Raw genomic sequence first — 23,423 nt, 5'->3', positions numbered from 1 at the left:
CGAGGAAAGGAGATCCAACTGGAATGAGGATAATGGCTAACCTTTCTATAGTCTCATTCTGTACACATTTATTATGATTGATCTTTTTCATAGTAAGTTTTTGTAACCACCTTATACAAGTTCTACAAACTCAAAAGGTTAGAAGGATTGTCAAAAAGTTGCAAGGTGTAGTACAAGGAAAAGTTAAAAGAACCAATCAATTTAATAAATTGGCATCCTCCCAGAGGGACCAAGTGGGCATGAGCTAGGGGAGGGTGGATGTTATATTTCTGTCACAAAATCATGTGTTTATGAAACTATGAAAGTGGCTACAGATTCGCTTAGGTTTAAGAAATGTGGCAAGGGATATTTGCTTAGGTGCAGGTACGTAGAAAAAATAAAATTGAAAGAAGGGACGAAAAATAACAAACATAAATTTATCCACCTCAGAGTTCCAATTTATGTCGTTAACAGCACATCATATTGCTTTGACTTCAAATAAAATAATGATTAATCACAGTTTTAGCAAATAGTAGTGCAGGCTCTAGAGAATATGCGAAAGGGTTCATGTCCACAAATCCTAAAACCTTCACACAGAATCACATCATAAGAAATGACCCATTTTCAAGTTGCTTCGAAATGCATCTTTAATCAATAAAAAATAAAGTGTAGAAAAGTATAAATAACGAAAGTAGAGAACGACCGGGGAAACAAGCAAGCCAAAAAACATGAACGTAATGTCTTAATCCGTGTTTGAATATGCATCCACATACTTACGTACATCTATATGTGATATTATTAGTTTATATATTTATAACTATAGCTAGCTAAAATTAGTGATGAAACAAGCAAAATCCGAAGGCTTCAGCTTTTCCATGCTTTCTGTGTACTGCATGTTTTAGCCAAAGTTTTGTACTGTTCATGTTTGATTACCTCATAAATAAGCAAGCATGACTTTAGTTAGATGAGAGGGGGGGGGGGGGGGGGGGGGGGGGGGGGGGCCCCCCCCCAAAAAAACTTCCCTTGCCATTAAAAAACTAGCAAAAAATTAAGAAAGTGCAACCACCAGAGTAACGGACTAGCTATATCTCCTAAGGCAGTGGGATTATGATACGGGGAACGTTTTCTTAGGATACATGATTCTGATCATAAAACAGCTAGAAAACAAGACGTGGAAAAAAAAAAAAGATGATGGTAGGTATCAATTATGAATGAATATGAAAATCTGTATTGGTCTTAGATGGCCTTGGACGGAGTAAAACTAATTAATCGACCTGGATAAGCAATTACATAGTAGTAAGATGTACATGATTTTAATACATTTAACTATATATAATTGAGTGGTAGTTAAACAAACTTTAGGAAAAATACACTGATTTTGCCTTCATAGAAATTATGTGACATGGGCACATGGGTGTAGAGGTGTGAAAGAAGGTTTTGTGGGTGCCTCCTATTAACAGTATAATGTCTATTATTTTGTAAGGGGTTGTGTACGTCATATTAAACAAAATGAGGAGTGCGTGTACTGATTAATAATCAAATTATAAAGGAGGTGAATGCTTGTTTAATTAAAAAGTAAAAGGGTGTGATTATCATTTGAGAAGGCCTTTCAGGGTGGAGAGAGTAATTTCCCCAATTTTTTATTATGACAATTAATTTATGATACTTTTATTTTATTGAATATATGGTATTATTATCTTGATGGGTTTATGGTTAATAATAATAATAGTAATAATAATAATACACATTTCAATATTGAGTAAAATTTATGTAAATCTCATTAAATAAGAAATGAGATTTAAATTATTTAATAGGTCCAGTTTATACACATTTCACTTAATAATAAAGAGTGTCTTATTAATATTTTTTTGAAATATTAATAATGAAAAATATAACATATATTAACACATTTTTCTTTGACAAAATAGTATCTTAATTAATGTCACTTAATTGTGGAAATAAAAGGTGATTTTTTTATTTCAAAAGACATTATTATGTAAAAAATAAAAAATTATTTAGTAAACATTTTAAGTAGTAAAAAAGTCAATAAATTATTTGAAATTTCTTAATTAATATATATTATTTAGATCCTTATTAACTGGGTTCAATTCCCTGATAAGTTCTTCTATCTAATTTTAGTTAATTCACTATGGATGATCAAATGCTTTTATATTTTAATGCTAACCTAATTTATAACATTTAAAAATATTATCATATTAAAAACCGAAAGAGAATAATAAAATAATTAATTAAAGCATAATAATTTCAATAACTAAAAAAAATCTAGTATGCTTCCATAAACACCAAAGCTATTTTCCCAATCAAATTATAAGTAATTAAGAAAATAAGTGACCAAAGTAATGAGAGAAAAAAATTAATTTGTTACATTGAGAAAAGATAGTTTTTTTTTTGTTACAAATACAATTATGTATTAGTTAATTAATAAGGAGGAATCATATTATTTTAAGATTTTTGTACATATTATTTTCATTATTATATGTTTTGTACATATTATTTTCATTATTATATGTTTTTGTACATATTATTTTCATTATTATATGTTTTGTACATATTATTGAGAAAAGATTTTTGTACATATTAGAGTATCTTTAATTAAACTATTGACCTTTCAATAAAGTTTTGTACATATTATTTTCATTATTATATGTTTTTTTATGATTTTTGATACCATATATATATGAAATTATTTTTTCATTTTTAATTAATTACTGGTGATGACTCAGGTAAAGGGTAAATTTTTTTTTAAAAGTCTATATAGCTATGCAATAATGTTTTATATTATTTTATGGTATTTTCATAAATAGAATTCCTTTTTGTAAAAATTTATATTTTTTCATCCAAATTAAAATGCCATGTGATTATAAAGCACTATACTCTCTTGATTTTTAATTTTTTTTCTCGATCTTCTTAAATGCATTACATTCATAAATTAATATTAAAAGATTTTCCACGTTACTGCAATATATCAACATGCAATGAACTTATGATAAGAAACTTAAAGTATTTGTTTTTTAAAATAAGGCCAAATACTTATTTAATTTTTTTTTTTCAATGTGATGTTTTATCTTTTAAAAATTTTAATTTGGTCATTTATCATATTTTTTTGGTTTAATTTAGTATTTTATCTTTAAAAAATTTATTTTGATTATTTATCTTATTTTTTGTTCAATTTAATCATTCAATCCATTCAAAATTGATTTTGTTAAAAAATGAAGTGGTGGGAAAGAAGAGAAATTGAATAAAGAAGTTTATTTTTAAATAATTAATGATATCAATCTTAAATAAATCAAATGATCAAACTTAAAAAAAAAAGGATGAAATTGAACTCAAAATATAATATAAGAAAAAAGGAACAAATAATTTTTTTTAAAAATAAAGAACAATTGAAAATAAATATGATAAAATATTATATTGAACTTTTAAAAATATAAATAATCAAATTGAATAAAAAAAATAAGATAAAAGACCAAATAGATCATTGAGTCTTAAAAAAATACGTATAAACTAAAACTAATATTATAAAAGAATTAAAACTAAAAATTAAAATATTAATAAAAAATAAAAATATATGTAAACTTTAATCTAAAGTAAGGATATTTTGTCGACTATAAACGATATGGAAGTAGATCATTTCTTTAAGGGAGGTCAAATATAAAATTTAAATTAAATTATAATTTTAAAATTAATATATTAAATTTATTTAACAATTAAAAATTTCATAATATAACACAACACCAACACGTTGTAGCAAGAGAAAAGAGATCCAATTTTTAAACTTCAAGGAAACAATTCTAAGGATAGAAAACATTTATTATATTTAGATATCATGTTTAAAGTTTTAAAAACACAGTTGACGCCATTAAAGCAAAAAAAATATATTTATCTTAAGAATAATGCATTTATTTACTTAAAAAAGAATACCATAATGAAATAGTATTCCTTTAACTTCTTTTATTATTATTATTATTAAGAAACGTTTAGAAAAATTAAAGACCTTAAAAATTTTATAGGAAATGTTGTATACTTATATATCTTTTGGGAAGTGTATTCATCTATCTTGAGTGGTAAGAAGATAGAAAAAAAGATATAAAGGAGATGTGATGAGAAAGGAACAAAGAAATAGAGAGGACAAAATAAACAAAATGGAGAAGTTAGGAGAAATAGAATTATATAAAATCGTTATTGAAAAATTATACATACATATTATGTGTAACCTTTTATATTAATATTTGTGTGTCTAATTTTTTTGGGTGGTAAACTGAATGAAAAATTCTCTTTTTTAAATTTGTTAAAATTATGTTATTCACTTAATATAATAAAATGTAAATATTTTTTAATGAAATTTACATGTTTATTTTTTTATGCAATAAATTTTTATATTCAATATTTGTACATAAAAGAGTCTAAACTGTTATTTCACCTTGGACCCATGAAAAAAAGAGTCAAGGTTGGCCTTGCTTAATTACCCGATCAAATAAGATTTTTAATTTCTTAATCCTTTTTAATCAATAAACATATAATACATTTTATTAATTACATAATTTTAAAATTTAAATATTAAAATGTATATATTAATTTATATTTTTTATTGTGAATAAAATCATTTTTCTTTGAATATTTTTTAAACACTTTCTATATACACATATTTACAGCCCAATATAGCGTATCCAATGTTTTCTAATTGTTTATAAGTGAGTAAATATTTAACACTTATGCTCTTTTTTCTTTAATAGAAATATATATTGTTGTCCTTCTAGCTTACATTATATAACTCCCAAAGTAAAACATAAAATAAAATCACTTATTTTCTTTATATGTCTCTTGTTTCGGTAGAACTCATGCCTATATTATGACTTAAGTATACGACATATTGTAATCTAAAAAATTAATCTTTACATGCTTTATTTTATTTTTTAGAGAAATTTTTTACATGCTTACTCCCTACAAATCGGTAATTTGATACACGTAACAGCTTATTAATTAGCACAGTGGTTATCCCTTAATCTAGTTGTTACTCAATTTTCAATAGAAATTACTTGTTAAATTATTTAAGCATGCAAAGAAGAAAAAAAGACCAAAAGACTAATTATAAGGGAGTCTCATAACTTAATTATCATATTAATATTTTAGTTTATTCAATGCAAGACTCGTAATAGTATTTATCCTCATCCCTTATACTTCAAATGTAAAATTTAATAACTTGTAAATGCTGGTATAATCACCCGTACCACTGGTTTACTTGAAGGACATGGTAGAAATTTCTAATAAGAAACTGATAAGTGAACTACACTAAAAAAACTAACCATTGTTAAAAAACCTTATAAACTCACTAATTCCGTATTTCCAGGGTAGAATTGAAGCTCCATGCTTTATAATGAAAATGAATATAATCACTCCATTAATTCTCATTTTCATACAATTACATATTAGTAGTGATGCAGAGGTACGTACTTTTTACTCTTTGTTTCTTTTATTTATTTATGAACAAATTATAAAAACACTTCCTAAAGTTTCATGTAATTACACAAATATTTCTCAATTTTTTAATCATTAAAATTTGAGGAAATGTTGAAGAGGTATCACATTTATGCATATATAAGTTTTGTTAGGTTTGCATGAGTCCCTCTTCTTGCAGGGAATTGATTTGGGGTGGGAAGAACAAATGATTTTTGAAAGTGACTATGAGTAGGTTCTAATTCAAATACGGAGAAAACTTAGATAAATATAAAGTAGAATTGGAAAAACTAAAATGTAATATGTTAAATACAGTATTTTCCTTAAAAAAATACAGTAGTATATTTTTTAGCATTAATCTATAATTAAAATTAATTAGAATTTCATTTTAATAACTCCTGTAATGCAATAAGAGTAGGTTTAATTTCTATGCAGGCTATGGCCGTGTAATGTTTTGAAACATATGTATAATATATTAAAACTTAAAGGAAAAGTAGTGTAAAAAAATATAATAAAAAAAATGAAGTTATATGTAATACCATAAAAAAGGATATTATTGTAATTTACTCTTTATTTATTAAGAACTTTTGTTCCTTTAAATTGCTCTTGTTATACCAAATGAAATAAGGCTTTATTTCAAAATTATTTTCATCAATTAATTGCTCTTGTTGTACCAAATGAAACAAGGTTTTATTTCAAATTTATTTCCATTAGTGGTCATGTAATTACAAAAATATCTCTTGATATTTTAATCAATACGTTCACCTCTCTTGTGGCAGTAAAAAAATATCAGTATAATATTTTGAAACTTAAAGAAGAATTTGTGTAGAAAAATATAATAAAAAATGAAGTTATATGTAATATTATAAAAAAGAATTTGTTCCTTTAAATTGCTCTTTTTGTACCAAATGAAATAAGACTTTGTTTCGAAATTATTTTCATCAATTAGTGATCATTTAAAGGAACCACTTGAATATATTCAAAACCGATTCCGAACCTATGAACCACTTTCAAACCTGCTTTGGAATCAGTTAACAGTTTCAAATTGGTTTTGCAAAAACCAACTTCTAAACCAGTTTATTGACTTGTAGAAACCAGTTCTGAAGTCTATTATGCTGTTGGTAGCCACTACCACTCCTTTAATTCTGTACTTTTACTTTTCACAAAATACACATGCATAACAGCATATTATACATAAAATCACAAAAGTATATCGAGCAATATCTGGCAGTAGAGGAACCGGAAGAATCAAACACATCACCAATTATGCCTCTGTAAGCACACACATACACCACCAAACCAATAAAACAGTTTTTTTCCATCTTGAATATCTGTTTCCAAGGGTTAGAACCTAAGAGATATAAATCAAGTTAACGGAAAAAGTTATCTTAATCAAAACTTTGGTCTTGAATTTCATCATTCTGTAGACTATATTAATGTTTAGTCTAAGTGACAATATTACACAAGCATGACTACTTAAACAGCTAATTCAAATCATAGATCAAATGTGGTTCTTCATTGAGCATATTATCCTTACATTACATACAATAAAGGCCCTCCAACACAGTGTATCCCCCCTCCGATGAACCAATAGGGTGCTGCTATCCTATCTCGTGAGCCTTTTATTGTATATTGCATACAATATTTAAACCAGTTTGAGCAATACTAGAACAAAATCACCCACATGTGGAAGTTGAGATTAAAGAGCAATCAAACTAGAAGGAAGGAACTAACTTCCAAGTTCCAATAACAACAGTCAATGTTGTGACTCATAAAATTCAAAACAGCAGCTTCCTTGATTCATAGAGGTCTCCGACATTGAACTAAATAAGTAAATACCAACAAAGGAAACTGTAACATTGCAACTTAAAGAATGACAAGTTTGATAACAATAATAATAAAAGGCAGAGATGTATAAGTAAACTATGTTGCCAACACAGCACCTTAAACTCCAACACAAAACACTAATATGAAATAACAAAATTTTGGCAGCCACGAAAAATGCCAACAGGTGTCTCTAAAATGAAGAAAACAGCATCCCCTGCAGAGAATAATTTACAAACACCAGTGAGTTGTGAATACTGAAAAACATCTTCTAAAACCACAAAACATGTATAACTAATTAGGTAAATTTCAAAAGTCTAAATCAACTACTAATCGATAAAGCTGAGATTAGTCATCAGTGACAAAAAAAGCATTCAATGGCTTCCTACATCTACAAGAGCAATTAATGAAATTTTGGTGTGCAGACTAGCTATAATATAAACAAAGCAAGCTGCATAGCGAAGCACATACCTGTCCTAGCGTCTCTCAGTTTTTCCATTGGAACGCTTCCCAGAAAACAAGTGCTTGGGCTTCAGATTAGGTATGACTCTATCAGCTTCTCCACGACGGGCATCCTTGTTTCTCTTCTTGACAGATTTCTTTGCAAGTTTAATTGCCTTGACCTTTTGAGCAGAATCCTTGTAACCTTCTCCAGGCACAACTTCATGTGGTGGGCGTGACACTGACCTGGACCGTGACAGTGATCTACTCAGACGCTGTTTTTTGCTAGGTGTATCACCATCAATATCCATACCATCAGCACTTCTCATTTCAGGCGATCTTTCCCTTTTCCGACCTCTAGAAGCAGATCTGCTGCGCATTCTCTTAATTGCCAAAGTGGGATCAAGCCCCAAAGATGACAATTGCCTTCCCATTCTTTCTGAGGTGAACTGCTTGTCCTTATCAAACTTCCTTGGAACAGTTGGCCGATTCTCTGCATTGCTCTTTTTGATCCTATGCTGCTGGATGAGCAAGCTTTTCTTTTTCCTAATCTCAGCTAAAGCTGCTTGCTGCTCGGGCGTCAATTCAGTTCCATCAATCTCAAAATCACCATCCTCAGCTTCTTCCTGTCTCATCCCTTCTTCTCTTTCCAACTCTTCAACCCTATGCAGAATATCAGGATCAATGAAATCATACACATTGTGTCCATCCAAAATTTCTGGCAGCACATCCTCTTTCCATTCATCATCGGCCAAAATGTAATTCTTTCTCAAGTTCATTGAGTATACACCCGCCCCACCATTCTCATCCTCCAGATCCTTTTCAGTTTTTCTCTTTTCCTTCTCAGCTGCTTGCTTAGCTTTAGCTTCTAAAACTGCTTGAGGAATACATGGAGGCCTTTCCTTCTGGTCACGAGGCTTTGGTACTGCAACATGAAACCTGTTCAAGCAGTCATTAATTTTCTTTGATTTCATCTTTATCTCCACCCTCTGATCCAATAACCTCTCACATGCTGCATTTTTCACAGCAATTACCCCTTCTTCTGTCAAAGTGCTCATGGTCAACAATACACTGTTATTGTCTGTAGGCTCACCACCTTGACCAACTAGAGTCTTCAAGGCTTCCGCTTTCATCTCATTGACCAACTTCATGTCTTCCTCAGATATCCCCTCAAGTGGCTGCAAGTCAGTCTTGTTGCAGACTATAATCAACGGCTTGTTCATAAACAAAGACTTGATGCTGTGAAACAGAGCTGCCTGCTGAGCAATACTGTAACCACAAGACCCAGACACGTCCAAGAAAAACAATATCGCGGCTCTCAAATGTGCTAGAGCAGTGATACTGCACATCTCAATAATATTACGATCTTCAAAAGGCCTGTCCAAAATCCCTGGTGTATCAATTACTTGGTACCTCAGGTATTTATAATCAGTATGACCCACAAAGAGAGACTTTGTAGTGAAAGCATAGGGCTGCACATCCACATCAGCTCTAGTAATCTTGTTAATGAACGAGCTCTTGCCAACATTGGGATATCCACAGATCAAGATAGTCCTCGTATTTGGATCAATAGAGGGAAGCCTAGCCATGTGCTGTCTGACCTGTTCTAGATAAGCCAAACTCGGGCCAACCCTCTTGATCACAGTGCACATGCGGCCAAGAGCAGCCACCTTAAGACACTTGCACCGATACAGCGAGTCACCATACTTCAACAACTTCACATAGTCTTTGGCAATCTTACCAATGAGATTCCTGGCAGTGTTAATTTGGCCAAGAGCAAGCTTGTAGTGGTCCTTATTGTAGAGCACATGGAGGAGATCGCCATAGAAAGGATGAATATCGTCGAGCCTGGGGAACTCGTCGATTATTGTGGAGAGCTTGTCATGAAAATTCTGCTGAGTATACTTCACTTTGCGCATGTAGAATTGGCGAAGCCGTGAAATAGCATATCCTTTGTGCACAACGGTTGGTGTCTGACGCTGGGTGCGAGAGAGGATGATGTCGACGACATCCTTCCCATTTGGCACCACAGTGATCTTCTTAAAATTATACTGAACCATCGTGCTCTAACAACCTTCCTACCACAGAAAAATTATAACTGAAAATTAACAATTTTTATTACAAAAGCACTGAATAAAAAATGGACTACAAAAGTAAAACGAGATACAGGTATTGAGAATCTGGAATGAATCATAAATAAAATACAAGATAAATTAAATCCATGGAGCCACATAAAGTTGGGATCCGAAGCCCAAACCTGAGAAATTAACAAGCGACTATATGGATTAGCACGCGAAGGAGAGACTCACCCTGAAAAACGTTGGCTTCTAGGGTTTGTGTTGTGAACGCGAGCGAAGGTTTTGCGGTTATGTGATGAATGAATCTTATAGACTCTGTTTTGTTGGAGACTGCAGGCAGACACCGACTCAAACGAAAGAAACTAGTACGTAGGGTAGAATGAGGGTTTTAGTTTGGAGAAGGTAAACAATTGCTGCATTGCAACCCAACCCGGCCCAGTAAAACTATTGGATTAGTATCAGCCCATTACTATATCACATTAAATTAAATAATTAAAATACTGCTGTAGAACTTTTTTATTTTACCTTGATGTAATTTTTTTTTGTTTTACCCAACCGTAAATGATGATAAAACAGCAGAAAATCAGTGATGAAAAAAGCTTTTTCTTGTGACTTATTTTAAGAATTTAATTACAAGAAAATATGTAAAAAAATTATATTTTTATCTAATCTAATCACAAATAATAGACTATTTATATGGTAGAATTAAAAAGAGTGATTTTTCTTATGAGTTGAGTTGGACTGTATAAAGAACCAGATAGAGAACCATCTTAAATGGTGTACATAATTCATAAGAGTTTAACCATAATAAAGAAAAAAAAAGGCTAATATTATCATTTGAGAATCAAACTCAAAAATAACTCTTAAGTTAATTGATAATGATGTCCCTCGTGCTCATCTTCTAACTCCTTTGATAAATAATGCAAGGAGTTTTGTTTGGATGAAAGTTAAAAGTTAAAACTATTATCAACGTTAATGCATCACTTTTTTTTCTTTCAATTTAATTGCATAAAATCAAATATTTATTTTGTATAGTGTTTAGTTAAAATATTAGTTGCATTTTGAATCTATAACAAAGAATTTAAACTGTTATATAAAGTTATTTTTAATTTGTAACAGTTGATAATATTTTTTTTAAAAAAAAATTATTGACTTCCATTTAGAAAATAGAGGTAAAAAACTTTAAATAAAATAAAAAAATAGAAAATTGAAATAATACAGAAATCCGGGCAAGTGTGTTTTCCTGAAACGGATGAGGTGTCTGATATGTGGAAGGTGGCGGTGCCATGGAATTGGATTTGGAGGCCAATGGCTTCTCCGCCTCTAACTGCCTTCACATGCCAAAATCTCCACACGCTAAACCCTAGGCCTCGATGTCGCAGCTTCAAGCTTTTCTGTCGACCTTCTTTTTCCGCCGTCGCGCAGCCCTCGCCTCCTCTCTCCGGCGACCTTGACCGCTACCTCCGCTGCTCCATGCCGCAGAACTCGCCGCTTCGAGTCGCCGTTCTCGTCAGCGGAGGCGTCGATAGCAGCGTCGCTCTCCGGCTGCTCCACGCCGCCGGTCACTCCTGCACCGCTTTCTACCTCAAGATATGGTTCCAAGTACGCCTTCCTTCTTCCCATTCAAAATTGAATTAGGTCATTGTTATTGTGGCTGTTGCTTTCTCACGCGTGGTTTTTCTGTAGGAAGATTTCGAGAACTTTTGGTCGGAGTGCCCCTGGGAAGAGGATTTGAAGTATGCTAAAGATGTTTGTAATCAGGTCAGTTTCTTTCCAACGTCTTTGTTGTTGTAGATTTTACTCACCAATACATTACTAATGGTGTTTGTACTTGTATTTGCAGGTTGATGTGCCGTTAGAAGTTGTTCATTTAACCGATGAATACTGGAACAATGTGGTATGCAAGACCGATTTAGCTACTTATGTCTAATATTTTATTCCCTTTCCCTTTAATAAGCAATAACATTTTCTGTTATTTACATTCTGATAATTTTAAGCTGACAAGGCCTTGTTTGGATAAACTTTTGAATAAGCACTTATAAGCAAAGACAATAAAAAGATAAAATGATTAAGTTTCCCCCGTAAGTTAAAATTAGTTTATGCTAAGTTAAAATAAGCTTTTATGGAAATTAAATTTAAGAGCTTCTATAATTTTAACTTATTTGACAACTTAGTTCATTTTATTTTCTTATTTTCTTCTCTTATAAATGCTTAATGAGAAGTTTATCCAAATAGGACCAAAATGTATTCTAATTGCAATAGTGTAGGTCTCTGCTGCCACTTATTTGACTTATTACTCACCTGCATATCAGGTTTCTTACCTCATTGAAGAGTATAGTAGTGGCCGAACCCCTAACCCTGATGTTCTCTGCAATACAAGAATAAAGTTTGGTATGCATCCAGTCCTGTTCAATGAATCCAATCTGACCTCATTGTAGTTTGGTTCATGTGCTTTCTTTTTATTTCATTAGTCAAATGTTTTTGTCAGGTGCATTCTTGGATGCAATTGGTGGCATGGGTTTTGACTATGTTGCCTCTGGGCATTATGCAAATGTTATCCACCCATGTGCTGATTGGATGGATGAGCCTTCTGTTCTGGAACTATCACAAGACATGGTACCAATATGAGATATAAATTTATGGTTACAAGATCTTGTTTGTGTTTGTGGTTTATACATAGGTGATATTTCTGTACTTTCAGTGCTGTCTGAAGAATCTTTGCTGATTAGCTTATATAAATTGTTTATGGTAGTATTAAGTTTTGCATATTTCTTTGCTAGCCTTTTTATTACTCAGAAATAGTTTTTGGATGCTGTTACATCCTAATGTGATTTTAAAATTTTAGGTAAAGGATCAAACATACTTCCTTTCACACCTCTCACAATCCCAGCTGAGGCGACTTCTTTTTCCGCTTGGTTGTATTCCCAAGGTTTGTTGTGAATTTGTACCTTTTTCAGTGCTTAAATTATTTAAATTTGTCTGTGATTCAGTCACTTATGATGTCTATCACTAGAATTCAAGCAGTAAGCATTTGGAATATATTTGTTAAATTTTTTTGTGCCTTTAATTGTTTTTTTTTGGGGTTTAAATTTGGAGGCTGCACTTTATTAACCATTTCTACATTTAAGGACAACAAGTTATCTTGCTCTATTTGAAGTTTTTTCTTTTTCTTTTTTCATCCTGTGTCTGACATTTTTTTTTCTTCCTTTAAAACACCACTTGCTATCCCATTTTATGAGTGCTGACATGAGAATTCAGGCAGGATGTTTTCTGAATATATTTATGAAATAATTTTTTAAGTGCCATTATTGTAGGTTGAGATTGATATTTGGATGCTATTTTGCAGTAAACCATTTATAAAGGCTAACATGTTAAACTTTTCTGTATGAAGTTTTTTTTTCTAAAACTATGTTTTGAAGAAATTTTTAATCTAATTTTTATCTCCTGCCACATCATCTGCAGGATGAAGTCCGCAAGCTTGCCACAAAATTTGATCTACCAAATAAGGATAGAAAGGATTCCCAAGGAATATGCTTTTTGGGCAAGGTATGTGGAGTGAACAGCTCCTTTATATCATATCTATTTCATGGTGATGAGAGGTCTTTACAACTCACTTTTGAACTTTCAGACGGTTCTAAAAGTGGAAGATTAAAATAAATATGACACTTATGGTCGTGTCCATTATGAATTATTGTAACCATTCTTTAATTTTCTATTTTAAAATATTAATGACATTATATTATTGTTTAGAAGCAAGTCTTGAAGTTTGATTTCTTTTCTGTTTCTATCTCTGTTCCCTTTTTGAGTTATAGATAAGATTCAGTGAATTTGTTACCAGACATATTGGGGAGAGAGAAGGTATCATCCTGGAAGCTGAGACAGGAGATTTCCTTGGCAAACATCGGGGATTTTGGTTTTAAAAACAATGTAGTTTTTGTGTCAAGAAATTACTTTTCCTTTGACAAAAGAAGGCGTGTATTCTGTGTTGGCTCTTTTAAATGGCTTAGTGGGTTGCCCCCAGGCCAGACAAGTCAGCTTCAATGCAAGGTGGATTACTTGAATACCAATTTCTCTTCCCGGTTATTAAAAGCATTTTCCATTTTTGTAGTACTCAATAGTTATGGCATCTTAACCTTTTCAGGTGAGACATGGTCCTGGATTCTATGATTGTAGCTTACAAATGGAAGTGGAAGGAGATGGCCAGTGTCGCTCTGCTGTTGTCTGCATATCTGAAGATGATCAAGGCCTAGCAGCTGGCCAGTTTGCGGCCTTCTATGAGGGAAGAACATGCATAGGTTCTGGTGTGATTTTGGAGTTCTGGGATGATCAGAGTTTTCCAGTATGTACAAAAGCTTTAGAAATTGCTAGGATGGAAGATAAATCGAAGATTGGGAATCCGGTAAAAATAAAAGTTAAACCAGATAACCCGCAAGTGTGTGATTCTGCAGAGTTAGCAAGTAAAACATCATAAAGGAATAAGAAATTCAAGAGTTGCTGGCACTAAACAAAACAGGCTGATGTGTCAGGGGAATGCAACTTCCATCTTCCCTTTCAATTGGCCACAACAAAGCATTCGCAAATGTGGGTATACACGTAGATTTTCTGATCTTTTGTTCTGTAGCGTTTTTATATGCATGTTTAGGGAAATAAGAAGTATTTTATAGAGAGAAGGATAGCTGTTTAAGGTGGGTGAGAAATTAGTAGCTTCCATTATTCTGTGTTTCCAATTAAAATGTGTATATACCTTGTCATGGTTTGCTTTAGACTTTATTCAGTTTATTCACTATGTACCTTAAGATGCAATTATTAAATGAAGAATTTCTTATTTTGGAATTTAATCAATGAAAAAATATTTACTATGGCATGGAGCCATGGACAAAACAAACTTGCATAGCATCATTTGGAAGTTTTAGCTTCGGCCCACTAAATTGTAGTTTTTTCCGATTGAATTGTTACCAAATTGTGCCAATTGTCAGTTTTTGAGTTTGATAATTTGTCAAGCCTTTACTATTGTGAGAATGAAAATAGGCATGAAAACCGCATTATGTTTGTATACAGTGCTACCTTCGCCATTTTTTTGTGGCATTTTTGAAAATAAAATTACATTTATTTTTTATTTTAAAGCTTTAAGATAACATTGATTATTATTTGTCAATTATGTCGTTGTTTAAGAAAAGAAAAGAGAAACAAACGTTATAGTTATGTTTTGAAAATTGGATCAAATCAGCCCGGTTTTATCGAAAAACCAGTGAATTAACCCAATGTTTGATTTAACTAAACTCGTTGAAAAGAACTGGTAAAAAATATTAAATTGATTAAAAAATTGTGAAAATCAACAAAAAAATGGATTCATAACATGTTGATAAAAAATGCTTAATTAAAACAAAGATAGGACTTGGGTGAATTTTTATAATTATTTTCCATATTTTTTAATTTGTAATAAATATGTTATTCTGACATTCTATTAATGAAATATAAATAACATTAAAAATACTTAAACAGAATATAAGTGCAATATTATATTATAAATTGTTTCATTAAAATCAGGGTAAAATACTTAAAATGAAGCACCTAAATTTTGTCTGAAAAGAAGCGCTCAAAAAGATATGTCTGTGTGTGAAAATAAGATATTTGTTAATGCGGTGTGGAAAAAGGCGAATTGAGGGGAGAGGAATAGAGATAAACCCCGCCAAATGTTGAATCCTGAGAATTGAGATATAGTTACTCATGGCACGCACTCTAACACTAACACCTATCTCTTTCACTCTCGCTAAAACCCTAAACCCCATTTTCCCATTCCACAACACTCTTCCCTTCTCCTCTTCAATCCTTTCTCGCCAGAAGCTCACTCGCCGGAGCCTATCCCGCTCCGTCCTCCGTCCTACCGCCGGCGAACTTTCCGGCAGCGTCGACGACGATGAAGAATCGGGCGAATTGGACGACCTCGATCTCGTCGCCCTCGAGCAAGAAGCCAAGGATGCCGTCGAAGCGTATTCAAGCTCTCTGTCTCAAATTTTGAGCATTGGTGAGTCTTCTTTTCATTGAGCTTTTGCTCGTCTTTGTAGTGAGTCTTCAATATCGACCTTTCTGTGTTTGGTGATTTCAGAAGACGAGGAGAAAAGTGATCGCAAGGAATCAGCTCAATCACGCAGGAAGAGTCCACGTAGAACAAAAATTGTTAGTATGACATTCAGTTTTGTTGTTACGGTGATGATAAGCACGGAATACTTATTTTTAAATAGATACTCTTTCTTTATTGTTGGCAACTAGTTAGGAGGAGTTGAATTATTTCTTTTGAAGAGTTTTAAATAAACAGGGTCATTTGCTAAACCTCATTTAATTTGAATGGCAGATTCCTGACAATCTTCTCCCAAGGGTTGCAATTGTTGGAAGGCCAAATGTTGGCAAATCAGCATTATTTAATCGTCTTGTTGGGGTATTGAATATTTCTTCTTGCTTTAATTTTCCTCCTTATATGTTCTCATGTTTTAGGGAAATACAGTTCGAAATTTCAACGTGTCTAAAATCTGAATGTTGAAATTGATCTATTATGATAGTTACCTTACCTACCTCTCCTTACTACTGCTCAAATTGTAGGGAAACAGGGCAATTGTGGTGGATGAACCTGGGGTCACCAGGGATCGTTTGTATGGTCGATCGTATTGGGGAGAGCATGAATTCATGGTAGTCGACACAGGTGGGGTTATCACCGTTTCAAAATCACAAGCTACTGTTATGGAAGAGTTGGCTATTACTACTACCATTGGTATGGATGGCATTCCACTTGCTGTTAGAGAGGCAGCTGTTGCCAGGATGCCCTCAATGATTGAGAGACAAGCAACTGCAGCTGTGGAAGAATCATCTGTGATTATTTTTCTGGTTGATGGTCAGGTATTTTGTATGCTCACATATTACATCTTGCACTATATTATGATTTTCCTTCTCCAAGGCTGTATCTTTTTCCCTGCTTGACTTTTATTGTAATATAATAAATATATAAAAAAGGATTGCAAGATATGTATGTTAAAAGGTGATATTTACTTGTATTAAGTATAGGATGGGCAATCCATTCCTCCCAGGCCACAAGCATTATTAGACATTTTTTGGTAATTCTGGAATCTGGTTGAATCTTGGAAGCTTTTAGCTTTATTTTACTGCTTTGAGTTTCTGTGGTGCTTTCTGGTTACAGTTGACATAGTTATACACCATCAAAATGGGACATCAAATTTTGTTGTTTTAGGACTTATTTTAAAGAGTTTAAATGCTATGTACTGTTAATGTAAAAAGTTTTACACAACCAACCAATCAAAAGTCATTGTTGGTATGACTTTTAAGGTATTTATTGTAAAAGTCAACAAACTTACTATACATGATAGTTTGTGATTCAATGAGTGTAATATTTCTTTACACTGTCAATGTGTATACTATTTACTCTATTTTAAATCAAAATAAGCTGCTCCAAATGACCTGAAGACAGTAATGACTATTATGTTGAGCAGGCCGGTCTAACAGCAGCAGACGAGGAAATTGCTGATTGGCTACGTAAAAACTACTCAGATAAATATGTCATTCTTGCAGTTAACAAGTGTGAATCTCCACGCAAAAGAATTATGCAGGCATCTGAATTTTGGTCCCTTGGGTAAGCTAATTCTGTGAGGATGCACTCCCGAGTGGGTGGGCAGGTTACATGCCTGAAGTGTGGCCATAGTGGAAAATGGTCATGACACTTAAGTAGTTTAATAAATAATGTTCACCATCTGATGTTTCCATGACATGGATATCTAGGACAAGAATTTGATCTATGGTATGCTTGGTTTTGGAAATTCATGAATATGATCTTGAATGTGCCTCAACAAGCATTAATTGTGCTCTTTTTTTAAAAAAAAAAGCATTAATTGTTTGTGTGGCACTTCTAAGATGCAATTGAGGTTGAAGGCGTTATTGATACTTACTTTGGCATTGCCATCATTTAACCTTAATTGACCATGAAGGGGAATTGTATCAATTACTTATGTTAGTGGTTAACTTTTTCAGTAAATAGCTAGTTCAGGTGGTAAACTGTTATCTTAATTATGATGTGATGTTGCTAGTGTTAAACTAAATTTGGTTAGTTCAACTAAAATGGGTAAATTCAAAAAGATGTGAATATCACTTTTTACCCCAATTATGTTTCAGAATCACCCTTGTTTATTTCAATTTACTTTGTTTTTTACTATGTGCGACTTCATATTTACTCTTATTAGTTCATGTGAGTAATTATGAGGAGGGAAATAACTATGATCAGGCTTAGGATATATATTGTTATGCAGTTTTATATATTCATGTGATTAAGATATCACATATTTATAAAGAAAATTCATTTCTCTTGATGACTTGGACCTTTTATAAGTCATAAAATTGTTCAGGATCACACCATGATACATCTTTAATATAGAATTAAAAGTATAAGAGATTGACAAAACTTTCTCTGACAACCCAGGAAATATGAATTTTTTAGTGGCTAAGCATGCAGAGTGGCATTTTTTGCATAGTTGCATCATATTGTTTATTGATGTTTTCTAAGTGTCATATGTTGTAATCAGCAAGTTTTTGTTGTGGTTATATCAGATTTGAACCACTTCCAATATCAGCTATCTCAGGGACTGGAACTGGAGAGCTTCTTGACCTTGTTTGTTCTGGCCTACAGAAAATTGAGGTTTGTTTTCTATGAAGGCTGCATTCTCTTCTGTATATATCATTGACAATGGGTAAATTTAGCTTTTTTCTACTTTTATGTTGCAAGCAAGTTGATTTGACCATACGGTTGCACCATCCAATAATAAGTCATTAGATTCAGTTGGAATTATTCTTGTTCACTGTACAATTTGGATCAACTTGTTTTAATTCATCTTTTGAGACCCTTCATTTTTCAATTTATAATTTACTTTCTGCTAACCTATAGGAATCTAATAATCTTGTTGAAGAAGATTATGTTCCAGCAATTTCAATTGTTGGTAGACCTAATGTTGGCAAAAGTAGCATTTTGAATGCACTGGTTGGTGAGGACAGAACAATAGTCAGCCCCATCAGTGGCACTACCCGTGATGCTATTGATACTGAATTTACTGGACCAGATGGACAGGTTTGATTTTTTTGGTGACTAATTAGTAATTACTTGGTGTGTAATACCAAAAACAAGTCTTAATTCAAATGTTCTATTACATTTTGAGAATGAAAATTTGAAAATGATTAGTTGGTTATAAGGTTTTCCCCATCCCATTTTTGTTTAAGGCTGTATGTTTTTTGGACCATACCAGATTGTTGTAGTGATTTGGTAATCTTTTAGAATTTTGAGTCAGCACAATAATTATTTTCTTATTTTCTTTCTCTAGAAGTTCCAACTTATTGATACTGCTGGAATCAGGAAAAGAACAGCCATTGCTTCAGCTGGGAGTACAACAGAGGCTTTATCAGTGAATCGAGCATTTCGTGCTATTCGTCGTTCTGATGTTGTTGCTCTTGTCATCGAGGCCATGGCTTGTATCACAGAACAGGTTCGTGATAATGCTTTTATTTGTTACATGAAAATCAGATTGGTTTTCATCATATATAGTATTACTTTTTGCCCCACTTAACTATTTAAGTGTCTGTTGAAGGACTACAAGATAGCTGAAAGGATAGAAAAAGAAGGGAAAGGTTGTGTGATAGTTGTAAACAAGTGGGATACAATACCAAATAAAAACCAGCAGACTGCATCATACTATGAGCAAGATGTCAGGGAGAAGCTTCGCTCACTTGTCTGGGCTCCAATTGTTTATTCTACTGCTGTAGCTGGTCATAGTGTTGACAAGTATGTTTTATCTGAAAATTTATCGATGCATTTATGCTGCATAGTATGCTAATTCCATGCTTTGAATTCCTCCAACTTTCCCTTTAAAACAAGTTCTCCATTCATAGGTGAATGAGGTTCAAGCTTTATGTTTTGTTGAAATTACCAGTTGCAATGTAGGGGTCATGGTAGACTTAAAGTAGTAGTCACATTTTTGTCTCTGCACAATTTTGTATGTTCTGGTATTTCTTGATGTGTGGTAAAAAAAAAAAAAAATCCTTGGCCACTTCTGGAGCTTGAGGAATGCACATAGAAATGGACTTGAGAACATGGCTCTTTTCAGAATCATTTTTATTTGGATATGAGCTAGCTTTGTTTTTCTGGATGTAGCACACGATTAGTGTCAGATAAATTTTAGTGGTGAATAAGTTTTCTTGGATGTAGATATTAACATGGTATAATAATTGTTAAATTTTTTACTTATTGATATTTTTCATTGGAGTTGATCTCCTAAGTAGATAGTTGATTGCTTATTGTTGTTTTGACCAATAGGATTATTGTTGCTGCTATTGAAGTTGAAAAGGAGAGATCAAGAAGACTTGGGACTTCTATATTGAATCAAGTAGTTCAGGAAGCAGTAGGTTTTAAGCCTCCTCCCAGGACACGCGGTGGAAAAAGAGGGCGTGTTTACTATTGCACTCAGGTATTTGGATTGTGTAATGATGGTAGTTAATAGTTGTTATTGTTTGTCTTTTAGTTTACTGTAAATGTTTGGATGCATTCTTGTTATGTCATTTTTATTATTCATGTTACAGACGTTCCCATTGCATTTATTAGGATGTTTTACGGAGTAATATATATTGGTGAAAATTTGTCTCGAGAAAATGATCGAAATGATTAGTGCTGTATGATTTTACTCACAAGCTCCTTTGGTTATACTCTTTGTACTCATAAATAAAAAATATATTTAATTACTTTATATTCTAACTGGATCTCCTCTTTCAGGCTGCTATAAGGCCACCTACATTTGTGTTCTTCGTCAATGATGCAAAACTTTTTCCTGAGACTTACCGGCGCTATATGGAGAAGCAACTGCGTACAGATGCAGGTTTTTCTGGTACACCCATTCGACTTCTCTGGCGCAGCAGAAGGAAAATGGGAAAAGATGAAGGTATGTATTTGTAGTATCAATATTGTATATTGGTATCATGTCCCCCACATTTTTCTTTCATTATTTGTGTTTTACTGCTCCCACCTCCAAAAATGGTTAATGATGCTATAAACATGTATATATGTTTTTCTCACAGGCAAACCTGTAACAAAGACCCGAGAAAATCTTACATCAAATGATCGAAAATTGGTGTCAACTACACCATAGGATCAGACATTTTCTCATGGAAGTACTGGTTGTTCTGTTTGTGTTGGAAAAATGAAGTAGCTTTTTATCTGGGATTACTTAATTACATAAATGCACGTGCTTCCTGGAAATCCATCAAGGTTAGTAAAATCTCTACAAGGACCAAATGGGGGCCTGGAGTTTGGATGAGAATATGTCACATATTTACACTGATCGTAATCATTCTGTAATTCTTTAGTAAGCACTTTGTATTTATGGGGTCGGAGGCTCGTAGTACATTCCCTGTCAACAATTGCATTGTACATTTATCCAGACAAATGAATAAAAATGTTTCGTAGTCACATTACGACCACAATTGTAACCACATCCCTCGTATTTGTTATTCCACAAGCAACTACCTATTTCTCTATCAGCTAGCATTTAATTTGATAATCGGTCCTTATCCTTTGCAATAATAACATGAAAGCATATACATGTCTGCAGTATGCCTTCATCTCTCATTTTCTCATATTTTTAACGTTATTATACATTCTTCTTTCCGTTGGTCATCGGTTCGTGGCTGATAATTTACGTTTATTTACGGACTTCGCAAGATATGTGTATTTAAGTTTGTTTTCCCCACTTGAACCTAACCTCTTTATTTCACATATCCTCGGCAATTATTATGGTTAAAGCTTTGAAGGTATCGTATGTCACATCTTTTTCGTGACAGTTTCAGTTGAAGAGCGAGTAGATGATACTGTGATAGCAATGTTATCAAACTTGTGTCGGTGATCAACTTCATCAGCTATTAGATTAATGGATTGCTAGTTGTACTAATGAGTTTCTTGTTGAATGCATAAACTGAAATATATTAAATTTGTGAGTTTTGTATCAAGGATATACACATAATATATAGGCTTTTTTTTACCAAACAGAGACAATTTTCTTTAAAAAATTACCAAATATGTGTACTTTTTGAATTTATTGCAGGTTATGGGCAAATCATATTTTAAAACATGACTTCATGTAAAGAAGTCATAAGTCATGTTTAAAAATGGTGTCTCTCACTTTTTAAAATAAATAATTCAGAAATCATGTTTTATTTGACGATTTCGTTCTTTTTTTTTTTTTTTTTAAATGTGAGCATTGAAGTTGTCATTTAGAGGATAACTTTAGTAAAGATTTAGAAATAAAAATAATGGTGCAAAATTAAAAACAGGGGATGCAAAAAGTAAAAATATGTACATGACGATGATGAGTTATAATGGGAAGATATTGTAAAAATTTACATTGTGAGTGAATATACTATTTATTCTAATTAAAATTTATAGTAAATAAATAATTTTGAATGTATAAGTTGTATATTATAATTTAAATTTGTTAGTAACAAACATTTTTTAACACAAACATAATATTTTTGACTTATTATAAATAATTTATGTTGTGATACAAGATTATATTTAACTATTGATAATTTTTTCTTAAAAAATATTGAAATTTAATTTAGAAATAAAGATAAAATGATATAGATTAAAAAAGATAAGATATTAAACAAAATTCTTAAAAATACTCTCTTTGAAGAATAACTCATAACAGTACTTTTACTTAAGTTATTTCAACTTTTATATACAAAGAGTAGTATGCAATAACATGATCAGAAGAGGAAAAAAAATACATATAAATAAATAAAGTACTTCATTATAACAAAAATACATATTTATAAAGAGGAGTGCACTATCATATATGAAGTTCTCCACATACCATCACTTACTCGTGAATTTAATCAAATCATGAATCCTGATCTGCTTGCTCCACAAACTCAAAGGATATGGTATTCTGTTGTCAGATATGTAAGGATGGGGCGGGACTCGTCTGCACTCTGCTCCACCAAGTTCCCTTTCATAGTGTTCTTTAATCTAACACATATCCATCACCCCTGGAAAATAAAAGTGAATGACCAAAGCTATTCAGTTTTCTACGATCCCCTATTTCTCCTCCTTCGTTTACTTGATTTTTGAATTCCAATCAGCGATTCAGTTTTCTACGATCCCCTATTTCTCCTCCTTTGTTTACTTGATTTTTGAATTCCAATCAAACAAACACATTTGCCACCGTTCCCAATCGTGTCTTTGGCCCCTGCATGTTCTACGGCACCAGCCTCCCTCACCGTCGGATCTACATCGACATCAAGTTCAATGACCATCGTGTCGACCATGCACATCGTCAACAAATACACCGCGGATCTAGACACCGGTGGAGTGAGTAACAGATCTGGATGTCATCGGCACGTACGATAGATTTGGATCCCGATTATGAGAGCGGCGGATCTGGAAGCCAGAGGCATACACCTTCGGCAACGGTGAGCGGTGGCACATCCAAAAACAGAGGTGGTTGCCATTTGTAATTGTCCGGATTGGAGGAAAGTGGAAGAAGAAAAAAATTATGTATCTAACGGTGAAAAAAAATGGTTCATGATAAA

At 32.6% G+C, this 23,423-nt stretch overlaps 2 protein-coding genes and 1 pseudogene across 5 annotated transcripts; 2 read left to right on the top strand and 1 right to left on the bottom strand.

Annotated features, from left to right (window-relative positions):
* Positions 1–7,290: 7,290 nt before the first annotated feature.
* LOC100784033 (nucleolar GTP-binding protein 1) lies at positions 7,291–10,185 on the bottom strand. 3 transcript variants are annotated; one of them, XM_014764525.3, is made up of 3 exons: positions 10,029–10,185; positions 7,750–9,793; positions 7,291–7,495 (listed from the first exon to the last, which is right to left on the bottom strand). In XM_014764525.3, the coding sequence occupies exon 2, from the start codon at positions 9,777–9,779 to the stop codon at positions 7,755–7,757; it is 2,025 nt and encodes a 674-aa protein (XP_014620011.1). In that variant the 5' UTR covers positions 9,780–9,793; positions 10,029–10,185; the 3' UTR covers positions 7,291–7,495; positions 7,750–7,754. The 3 variants fall into 3 exon arrangements, with proteins under 3 accessions (XP_014620011.1, XP_014620012.1, XP_025980344.1); XM_014764526.2 differs by having other exon boundaries at positions 7,750–9,797; positions 10,029–10,180; XM_026124559.2 differs by having other exon boundaries at positions 9,977–10,150.
* An 824-nt stretch (positions 10,186–11,009) lies between these two features.
* Positions 11,010–14,630, top strand: LOC100807568 (tRNA-specific 2-thiouridylase MnmA-like; annotated as a pseudogene).
* Positions 14,631–15,402: 772 nt separating this feature from the next.
* LOC100777588 (GTPase Der) lies at positions 15,403–21,303 on the top strand. Of its 2 annotated transcripts, XM_003539425.5 has the most exons (12): positions 15,404–15,822; positions 15,904–15,974; positions 16,150–16,233; positions 16,395–16,688; positions 17,297–17,436; positions 18,405–18,492; positions 18,739–18,918; positions 19,169–19,330; positions 19,433–19,626; positions 20,158–20,308; positions 20,611–20,776; positions 20,913–21,303. In XM_003539425.5, the coding sequence occupies exons 1-12, from the start codon at positions 15,525–15,527 to the stop codon at positions 20,981–20,983; spliced, it is 1,899 nt and encodes a 632-aa protein (XP_003539473.1). In that variant the 5' UTR covers positions 15,404–15,524; the 3' UTR covers positions 20,984–21,303. The 2 variants fall into 2 exon arrangements, with proteins under 2 accessions (XP_040863307.1, XP_003539473.1); XM_041007373.1 differs by lacking the exon at positions 18,739–18,918 and having other exon boundaries at positions 15,403–15,822.
* The last annotated feature ends 2,120 nt before the right edge of the window (positions 21,304–23,423 follow it).

This window comes from Glycine max, chromosome 12, assembly GCF_000004515.6.
Source record: "Glycine max cultivar Williams 82 chromosome 12, Glycine_max_v4.0, whole genome shotgun sequence".
NCBI lineage: Eukaryota > Viridiplantae > Streptophyta > Magnoliopsida > Fabales > Fabaceae > Glycine > Glycine max.
This window is presented reverse-complemented; position numbering and strand designations above follow the sequence as displayed.

Coding starts and splice junctions, on each gene's coding strand:
- LOC100784033 (XM_014764525.3), bottom strand. CDS start 9,779: ATGGTTCAGTATAATTTTAAGAAGATCACTGTGGTGCCAAATGGGAAG.
- LOC100777588 (XM_003539425.5), top strand. CDS start 15,525: ATGGCACGCACTCTAACACTAACACCTATCTCTTTCACTCTCGCTAAA. Junction 16,689..17,296: donor TTTTTCTGGTTGATGGTCAG/GTATTTTGTATG, acceptor TATGTTGAGCAG/GCCGGTCTAACAGCAGCAGA. Junction 18,919..19,168: donor TTACTGGACCAGATGGACAG/GTTTGATTTTTT, acceptor TTCTTTCTCTAG/AAGTTCCAACTTATTGATAC.